At 31.7% G+C, this 10,717-nt stretch overlaps 1 protein-coding gene across 2 annotated transcripts; it reads right to left on the bottom strand.

Annotated features, from left to right (window-relative positions):
• Window positions 1-7,925: 7,925 nt before the first annotated feature.
• On the bottom strand, window positions 7,926-10,135 carry LOC111017446 (protein TIFY 9). Of its 2 annotated transcripts, XM_022293191.2 has the most exons (6): window positions 9,945-10,127; window positions 9,787-9,874; window positions 9,640-9,709; window positions 9,465-9,576; window positions 9,328-9,385; window positions 7,926-8,250 (listed from the first exon to the last, which is right to left on the bottom strand). In XM_022293191.2, exons 1-6 carry the CDS (start codon window positions 10,018-10,020, stop codon window positions 8,190-8,192), a joined length of 465 nt encoding a protein of 154 aa, XP_022148883.1. In that variant the 5' UTR covers window positions 10,021-10,127; the 3' UTR covers window positions 7,926-8,189. The 2 variants fall into 2 exon arrangements, with proteins under 2 accessions (XP_022148883.1, XP_087982490.1); XM_088126364.1 differs by lacking the exon at window positions 7,926-8,250 and having other exon boundaries at window positions 9,324-9,385; window positions 9,945-10,135.
• Window positions 10,136-10,717: the final 582 nt, after the last annotated feature.

The following is a 10,717-nucleotide window of genomic DNA, read 5'->3' as shown; positions in this document are numbered from 1 at the left end:
ACATTTTTTGAATATTGAAAATTAAAACAAAATCATTATGATTCTCAAGATTGGAATGCTTTGTTACTTGGGGTCTAATGTGATAATTAAGGATGTGTAAGTTTGATTTGTGTAAAAGTTGAATATTATTTAAGTGGTTTGGTTAGCACTCAGTACTATTCAAGGCATATTCATTAGTTCGTGCTTATTTTTCACCGAATAAAAATGGAGCAAAATTGCTTAAATGGGCACCTTGTCAATTTTGATCAATTTTTACTTTACAAGTTATTTCTGATTCATTTTCTACCAAACAATTGTATTTTAAATGGATTGGGCCTAGAAAATGAACTTCAACTAGGTGGAAGCCTGTGACCTAATATAATTTGGAATAACAATACATATAACCATTTAAAATAGGCAATTTTAAGTTTTCAATAATCAGCCAATAGAAAATCTCTATTAATTTTTTAGTTACGAAATTACCCTCGCTAAAATGATTTTAAAATGAAAATATTATTTCCCCTTTTTATAAGAGAATCCTACCTATTATTTTCTCTGTCATGTTTGGAAAATTATATTCATTAAACAATAAAATCATTATTGAAACCCAAAACAAATAGATGAACACGATGAAGAGGAACAAATAACAAATACGTTGAACAGAAGAATAAATAACAAATATGTTGAAGTGAATAGAGGAACAAATACAAGGTGAATATATAATATAAGAAATAAGATGTATTTTTATCAACTATTAATACAAAAAATATAAAGTACTCTACCTACACAATAAGTAGAAACTCAACATATAGACCTCTCAATCTACTTGTAACCAGCTCTAGATCTTTTTCTATGTGATGTCTCCTTGAGTCGTGTCTCCACATATATATCAAACAATAGTGGTTGTGTGATGTCTCCTTGAATCCTGTCTCCGCCTATATATCAAACAATAGTGGTGGTTAGAAAAAAAAAACTATAATCTAGGAGATAATGGAAGTTAGGATATTTGATTTTAAAAATAATAACTAAATAGAAAGGATAGAAGTGTCAAAATCAAACCTGCAAAACAGATAGAAAAATACAAATGGACATTTTTCATTATCAAATATCATCTAGCCATTTTTCAAAACGGGACGATAAATATGGACACCTACTATAAATTCTCATAAACTGTAAATGAGAAATCCTGAGTAATGACTACATCTCACACACGTCAATATTTTCAAAATCATGGAAGGGTATTTACCCTGCCCACATTTGCTGTCCCTAAGTTTTACGGGACTGTCACTACGTCATTTGTCAATTTTAGCCCAAGAGCCACATATTATGGTTAGTTGTGAGTCCGTAGAATTTCTATCTAAGTTATCAAACTAGAATATCTTTCGAACTAATTAAAAGTCATATTAAATCATCCATATTCATAACCTACATAACTGGAAACTAATTAAATTACAAAATAAATCTAACTAATTCTTTATCAACCCAACAATAATCTCAAGTTCCTCGAGACATGGAGGGATCAACAAATCGAACAGAGAATTACTTGTAGAGACTGAGCCTCTGATTTCGTGATCGAAATTCATCTAGTAAGCATTCGTATTATAAGAAGAATTCAATTCAACACGGAAGAATTCCTTCTTCTCCTTCATGGTTTTTTGCTACAAATATGTCATCCAAACTATTTGTTGTCACATTCGTTCGAAATGAAACTCTACCCTAGCTTGATTCTTTGGTTTCATGAATTGCACAATTTGATCCTCATTTTAATTTGCACTTTGAGCCTTAATATGCAAAAATTAGAAGCAAAAATTGGAGGAATTGATATTTAAAGTAATATAATTGTTGAGGGTTGAGAGAGACGTAGAAGATGGAGAAGATGATTGGAAAGGACAATGAGAATTATAAGTAAAACAGTCGCAAAAAGAGAAAGTCACCCTTTTCAAACTGAAATAAGTTAGAGTATGACAGCCTTTAAACTCGACAGAGACTCTGTAATAAGAAGCACATGCCACACGCGTTCTTCAGGAAATGGAAAAATGATAGAGAATGGGAAATGACGATATTTCTATATACATAATGCTGCTGTATAGTTGTGGATACCGACCTCGTACATAGTTCTATAAACCAAAACATGCAGACGCACGATTGCAAATATATACTTTACTCGTATGTGTCTCTACCATGAGAGTCTCTACGTCTCTCGACTCCCTTTTTCAGATTTCTAATTTTTTTGGTACAAGATGTGGGGATGGGAGATCAATCTTACCACCTCTAAAGTTTGAGATATATGTCGTTGAACTATGCTCACTTTGGCTTTTAGATTTCTAAATCAAAGAGAAATGGAAATGGAATTCCATTGGGAATTTTATCATTTTTTGCCATTATAAAAAATAATATACATAATAGTCAAAATACCCACCAAATCTACAACTTAATTAGTCAAAACTTATTAAAATATTTTTCAAATTAAGATATCCAATAATTAAGTTTACCCATTCCCTCAGTTTAACCTAGATTTGTTGGTGATTAATTTTGTTTAAAATGCATGAGAACGTCCTTCAATTTGTATTTTTCTAATTTTTTTTTAGTTTTAATTTTGACCATTTATCCCATCGTTAAATATTTTACCAGTAGAGAAATGTAGAAGGAGAGATATTTTCTGTTTTTAAAAAGTTAAAAAGCCATTAAAAATTTTATTGGTTATCAAATAAAAATTAAAGTTATTATTAGATGCACCCTAACATTGTTAGATGTTTTTATAAAAGTTTGATCGATTCTAAACAAACAAAAATAAATAAATAAATAAATAAGATGTGTTATTCGGGCTAAAATATTGCCTCCTCATACAACACTTTTTGGTAGGTTGGATAATTGACAAACCCTTTAAAAAATATATTATTTCAGTGGAAGAGATATATAGTCTAGGGAGAGGGGACGTGCTAGCATGATATAGGAAAAAGAAAGAGTTAGGAAAGAGGGACCACTGTACAAGTAAAAAGGACAATATGGGTATTTTGTATTAGGGTATATACACCTTGGGTAGTGAGGTGAGGGCTATATAACATCAATTCAATAATCTCATTTAATTAAGAGCTTATTCATCAAGATTAACAAAGGAGTTGGATGGAGGATTAGGTCTCATGAAAGGCATGAGCTTTAATCACTTTGTTCAAGTAATTGTGTCCAAGAAAGATGAATTTAACTAAAGAGAAAGGAATATTTGACACCAACATCTTGCCATTACCTCTTGAGAGACTTGATAATTTATATGATAGATGAGATCCATGACTAACTTTACTCCGAGCCAAGAAAAAGTAAAATTGTGTAAATTCTGTCCATCCAAATATATAGTGTCGGATAGGTCACTTTAACCTTTAATCTTGACTCTAATAGGTTATCGACCTTTCAATTTCGTGTCTAAGTTCGTAAAAGTTTGTTAAAATGTCTAATTATAAATCATTGATTTATTAGACATAAAATTAAAAATTCATGACCCTATTAAATACTTTTTAAGCTAATGACATATTAATCACTAAATCGAAAGTTTGGAGACCTATTAGACAAGTTTGAATTATATTAAACACAATGTGAGATATTGAATGACTAAATTACTTGTAATTTTACCTTTAAAAAGTGTTTGTTACACAATCTTACTCAATTTTAGAAATTAAAAGGTGTTCACCAACAAATGTAATTTAAAAAATAAACTTAGAAAAAGAGTTATCAAATTTGACCTTAAGATTGGTGTTTGGTGGGATGTTTTCTTATGACTTGTGTACCTAGTTAGGTTTAGCCAAAACCCTTTAGGTATTGAAGGTTTGTCTTGAGGTTTTGGATTATTTTCTAACTTGATTTTGGGAAAAAAAAAACATCAATTTCTTTATTTAGTCCAATATTCAAAATTGTTGAATTCAAAATTTCAAATTAAAATAAATAATTTAGACAAAGTTGAGCCTTCAAATAGACAATTATTTCATATAATTCTAAGATCTTTGAGTCAGCCATGGATAACAACTTGCATTTCTAACCTCTATTAAAATTTTGGGTAATCCTCCTTTTCAACTATAGAACTTGGAATTTTTGCCATATCAATATTTATTCTATAATTCTACTTCAAGTTTATCCAATTAGGTATATAACATTAGTCTCATAATAGATCAATTCTAATGAGCTTTTTAAATTAGAATTTTATTGTAACTGACTCTTTAATTACGTGTACAATGGTTAAAAGAAAATCCACATAATCGTTAATATATTCTTTAGTTTAGATGAAAAGACAAGTGGCAAATCAAAGCACGCCAAGTTGCTTGAGTCCAACATTTTGCTTCACGTGAATCCAACCAAATCATGCCAAATGGTGCATTCATTATGACAACGCAACAATTAACATGCTTAATTCCTTATTATAATCACAGTTGGCTTTATTTTCCTATTCTTTATTGGACAGCTAATATAATGTGTTTGGTTTCTTAATCAAAAGTCAGCGCTTAACACTTCATTTCCCAATCACGACTATCATTACTTTCATAATATAGTTTTTTTTTTCAAACCATTTCCATTTTTCAATATTATCTTAATACTTGTAAGCCTATCATCTCAATGAAAGTAACTCGATGAAATATTGAAGTATTCTACTTTAATATTTTTATATTTCGTAGATTTAATGATAGTTTAACAAGATCTTGCAAGAATTTTATGTTTTTCAGATGCTATAAATTGTCCAAAAAACCCAAGAAACAATGGAAAAAAAAAATTTTGTCGACAAAATCATCGCCATAGGTCTGTCGTGATATGTTTTGGCGACGCTTTCTCAAAGTAGGCTATGTCCGCGCTTGATCAGAAAGTGTCGACAAAAGTAGGATAATGCCGACACTTTAAAACTTTCCCAACGCTTTTTCCAACTCTTTTTAGATGACATTTTTTTATTTTTTCATTTTATTTTTGTAGTACTAGATAGTTCGATATTGGAACCTAATATTATCAATAGTATCATTTAACACGTACATAATACGTTAAAAGTCAATTCATTAAACTGCAAGTATCTGTACACAAAAAAAATTGTATACGTTCTTCATTACAATCTAGAGACTTTCAAAATACATGAAAGACAAAATAAGTAATCCTAAATGTCTTTAGTCTTCCCTTCCTCTACATTTACATTTTTACATAAATGAGTTTTAAGATTATACAGTTACACATCTTAATGAACAAAACGAATAATATAAAGTGTTCTAAAACATAAACAAACGAAAAAATTACAAAAATACGAAAGAGATTTTCAAAATATTCGTGAGGTAATAAACCCATATAAGAAAATTTATCCCACCAACAAAATTAAAAACCTAGAAAAAAAAAATGGGACTAGTAGCTAAAAAGTGGCCAAGTAGCTATATGGTGGCCAGAATTTACCAAGCATCCAAAATGGGACTAAGGGCCTAAGGGTGTTTTTTTAGACAAAAATGAAATTGAACATATTATAATCGACCCTAATGCACTTAACTCACCCTCCGAGCTATGTAGGTGCCTTAAAAGCTCATACATGCTATTTGGGTCAATAGCTTCAAATGACTCCAACCGTTTGGCCCACCCCTAGAAATATCAAAGTAGCCAAAATGAATCTAAAAAATACTTCGATGAACTAACATATACGTAGTATGTAGTATGTGTGTATATGTACATAAATGAAACAATTGAATCAATCTTCAAGCAAACAATCTTTTAACATCTCATGTGTTAAACACATAAATGAAAAGTAGAACTTGGAAATAAGACAAATTATATATATTCTTCTACCTCTCTTAAATTACTCACTCACAAAGATGAGTAAGTCAAAAAAGAACTATATATAATTGGATTAAAAAGAAAAGTTCAAATAAAGTTCTAAGACCTACTCCGAAAGAAACTCTAAAACATTAGCGAAAATGAGAAAGAAGGGGGAAACTTTTTTGCTTATTTTCGGCACAAACTTCTTCGCTTGGTCTAGCCGACTTACAGATAAGTTTTAAAGCATAAGTGGTACAAGCTCATATATATCAAACACACCAACAAATATGAATCACCAAAGTACAACAAGCATATTAATATTCATGGGATTCCATCTCAAAACCAATTGACAACGAGAGTAGTACATGTCTATTATAAACCATTGTTAGGTTTCCTCTCTTTTCAACGTGAGATTCTGAACAAAGCAAAATATTAAATAATTCAATTTTAGATACTCTATTGTGAACTCACTTGATGGATATAAGCTTATTTTTCTCCCCACTTTATGTTGAAAATCATTAGACATAAAAAATGAAAACTCGATGGTCAATTTGATGTTATTTCATGGAATAAAGGGGTAGGAGGGCTTTTCTGCAAGAACATTGTATGTCTTTGTCGGGGGCAGTTTCGGTGCACGCCGATCTTTTGGGAAGAAAGGAAATGGGAAAATAAATAAAAACTTTATTCTAATAGGTTATATATTTGGGCCAAGCCCATCCCCACCTTCCCCTGAACAGAGCCCATTAAACCTAAAACTGGTATTGTCCTTTATTTTCTATTTTGGCCCCCAATTTATGTTTTTTCAAATGATAAAATCTTCTTCTTCTTCTTTTCTTTTAATTTCAGAGTATTTATTCAAAATTTAAAATTTGTTGATTTTATTTGGTGACTAGAATTTTTTTGGGGTGTATTCTTTTAAAGATGGGAAATTATACTAAATGATATGAAATAAATAACTATGTATTTATAAAAATATCATATTTTTTTTTAAACAAATGTCACAAATGTCGTGAGTTTTAGGTGATCTATGTGATTATATGAATTTGCAGTTTATGCAATTTTTGTAAAATTATATAAGATGTAATTCTGTCTTTAAAGATTTATGGTGCGGAAAGAAAAGTTGTGTTTGTTGGTTTGATAAGAAAGACACATCCAGTTATCTGTATTGATTGGTTGAATTAAATTTTAGGATAAATCGGAGGAAAATTTTGGAAAAAGTTGATGTCAAACGGTGGTTAAGAATAATTTGTTTTTAAACAGAGAAAAATGGTTGAACGAAGAAGATGGAGATAAGATAGTATAATAATGGAAGAAAGGAGTAGTTGGTTTGGTGGTCAAACAAAGGCTACAACAATCGAGGAAACCAAATCAGTTGGAGACTCACAGGATTGGATTTTTTTTTATTTTTATAATATATATATATATATATTGGAGGGGTTGAAGAATCTCCAGCCAACTAAACCAATTATGAATTTTAATCAAAATTTTAGAAATTTGTATATTTGAGAGTAGGCAGAGGCATAGGCGTGTGTGAATAGTTAATGGCGGTATTGCTTTAATGAGATGGTCAAAAGGCTATAAAACCACGTGAATCATTTCAATTTTGGAAAATTATCAATACTGCCCGCCCACCACCTGCCGCCCTTTAATTTAAACTCTCGTTTACCTTTTTACACTGATGCTAATTTTTCACTCAATGTTAATTGATATACATTTTAATCGAAATGAGCATAGTTCAATCTCTCACCTAACATGTTTAGGTTTACTAAAAAGAGTACCAAAATTTCTACTCAAACATCATGGCCTACCTGTTTATCCTAATAATAATAGTAAATATCTAATGTATTCATTTGAATCTCAAATCTCATTAATGGTACCATTATGAAAAAAAGAGAGGGAATTAAAAATGCCTTCAGAGACAATTTCAACCTAGGGAACTAACAAGTTGAATCCGCCGTTTATGATTTTTCCAAATTATAATCTTTTTGTGGAAATGTTTTAGAATAGACCCAAATACAAATACATAACACATGCTTCAATAACAAAAGCTAGGTTGAGTTGAAAAGTATTAGACAATTAATGTAGTTATCCAATTTTCCAAAGAAACCAAATTGGAGTACAATTTTGAATCATCAGATTCCAGTCTTTATAATTAAGAAGGAAAGAAAGGCATAAAGTTGGGATTCAAGAAAAAGGAAGGGAGGCTGCATATGAATTAAAAAATAAGAAAATAAAGCAACTGCAGAGTATGGTTCAAAGTCCACCACCAACACTGGCACTACACGTTGCCATAACAATATGTGGGCTATGGTTATACAAAAAATAAAATAAGATTATATAATCATATGATATGTTGTCATAATCCAAATCCTTATGAATATAAGTTGGAGCGAAAGAAGAATAGAGAGTTGTCTGTGTCAGAAAACGCGTAATCTTCATCTTCTGTTCTATGTTAGCTGGGTCTGGGTCTGGGTCTTGGGGCAGCCGTATGGTGCAGCCGTAGTCATCCTGCAGTACACACAACAACCAAAACCCTCTTCATTTATTATTATTATTTTTTTTTTTGTTTCCCTAAAATATAATACCGCCAAAATTTTATTTTACTTTTCCATCCCCGAGAAGCCATAATTTGTTATTTATTACTTTATTGCATAAAAAAGAAATGCAACAGAAGCAATAAATGAAAGAAAATCACCACACAACACCCCCTAAAATCTTTCTTTACCCCTTTCTCTCTCATCTCTTTGATGAGAAGCATCAGGGAAGGTTCCTGGAATTTAATTTTCCAGTCAAATCCAAATACTCAGTGCTTTAACAAATGACGGTTCAATCCAAAAGCTGGCAAGGATTCTAACATTCTAATAAGATGAGTAAACTACACACGACAAAAAGCTCAAAAAGCTTAAATTATGACTTGAATAAATTATATTGAATATCTATCAATATTTACTCATTTCCTCCTCATTCTCTAAAGCCTAACTATACTTTCAGAATTCCAAAGCAAGATTTACGGACCTAACTTTTTACCCTTCCTTAATTTCCCACAAAGAGTAAAAGTAGGTCCAACCCCATAACATATTCAAAATATTTTCCAGAAAACAAAAGAAATTAATTCAATATTAAATTTTCATAGAATAAAATTACTCGTGATAATTAAGAATTTTAATAACGCACCAGAGAAGGCATGAATGTATCAAGTGTTTATAAAAATAATGAGAAAATTTCTAACAAATTTTTATATCATCATTTCCTCAAAAAGGCATCAATGGAATTTCATTGTCTCAACTCTAATATCTTCCAGACCAACATTTTACTTTTCCTCTCTCGCACTCCTCGTAGGCGATACGAACAGAGTAACATAAATCAATTAAATATGAGAACATAATTTTTTGATTATCATTGATTATTATTTAGGAATCGACGGACATCAACCCATCGTTGTTTCCAATATACCGGCCTAAATCAAAAGCGAGCATAAACAAACGAAAAAAAAAAAACAAAAAACAGAGCATCGGTAAATAAATTGGAACTGTGTGTGATGGTGATGTATGCAAATTTAATTTTGTGGGAGTACGAATCGATTACCTCTCCTTACGCTTCTCCAAGAATCTCTGCAGCGACTTCTTCCTGGCAATTGGAAGATCTGCAGGAGAAACATATAATTAACAACAGAAATGGTAATAAATGCAGAGAAAGAAAAAAGAAATGAGTTGAGAAGTGACCTCCGTCGAGAGAGGCAAGCAAGTGTTGGTGGTGGTGATCGGTGGATGGAACTGCAGGCGTTGGATCCGCTTCATCTCTTCCTTCCGCAACAAGTTTGAGAATGCTCTCCGCCTACACACGAGAAAGAATTAGAAGGAGTGATGCAAAGTGGTATGATGGAGATGAGTAATCAACCTTATGAGGAGGAAGGTGAAAAACGGCAACGGTTCCATTGTAGAAGATTGTCATGGGAGATGAGTCCGGCCTGAGAGAGAGAAAAGAGATGAAATCAAAGGAAGAGATGAAGGAAAGTGGGGAGAAGAAGAGAGAGATAGAACTGACCTGATGAAGTGAGGGAGAGCAGGAGGCAGGGAAATGGAGGCAGAGCCGATGAGAGATTTGATAAGGTCGGGGTTGATCTTCGAAATGCCTGCAGAAGAAAAAAAGAGATGAATAAGAATGAAAAAGGAGAGTTGAGAGGAAGAGGAAAGGAGAGTGACCTCGTAAGGTTGATCGGTTGGAGGAGGCGTCCTTCTGGAGGCCGAAGAAATCGAGCTCCACAGTAGCCTTAGACATGGCGACGGCGATGGAGAAGAGAAGAGAAGAGAGGGAAAAGGGTTTTAATGGTAAATTGCAGCAGGGAACAGGTACATGTACATTACATGATGCCTTATAGTTATAGTTATAGGTGACACCGCTTTCAATTTTTAATGCCGCACGCCTCCCTCCCTAAAACTTTTTGTATTTTTATTGAACAGAAGCTCCTAATTTGGATCATTAAAAATTAAAATTATGAATAAATCAAAGGGCCACGTGGTCAAAACACTACGAATTGCTTTTCATATGTTTCAGTTTGAATAGTAAAATCAAATTTTAGGAAGTAACGTTAATTATTAATTAATTTGATTAAGAAAAAGTAAAATTAGATTTTGCAAAAGTAACGTTAATGGTTGAGATTGCGATTTGGATGGAAAGGAAAGAACGTTGAAGAAGCAATTGAATCGGTCACTCTGGACTCTGCAGTTTACTTTCGCTTTCCAGCTGTACGGAAAGCATTCCCCAATCTGCATCTTCTGTCTATAACAATAAAAAAAAAACAACAAAATATTTAATTTATCACGTGCCTTATAAGTTATAACCATTCAACTTCAGTTTTTCTTTTTCAAAGTATGAAATAATAAATCCTAGGTCTAAAATTCTTAATTTTATTCTTATGTAAAAAAAAAATCTTTATATAGTTATTAATAAAATATGGTTGAGAATTACCAAAAAG

This window comes from Momordica charantia, assembly GCF_013281855.1.
Source record: "Momordica charantia cultivar OHB3-1 chromosome 7 unlocalized genomic scaffold, Mcharantia_2.0 BLBB01000007.1, whole genome shotgun sequence".
Lineage (NCBI taxonomy): Eukaryota > Viridiplantae > Streptophyta > Magnoliopsida > Cucurbitales > Cucurbitaceae > Momordica > Momordica charantia.
This window is presented reverse-complemented; position numbering and strand designations above follow the sequence as displayed.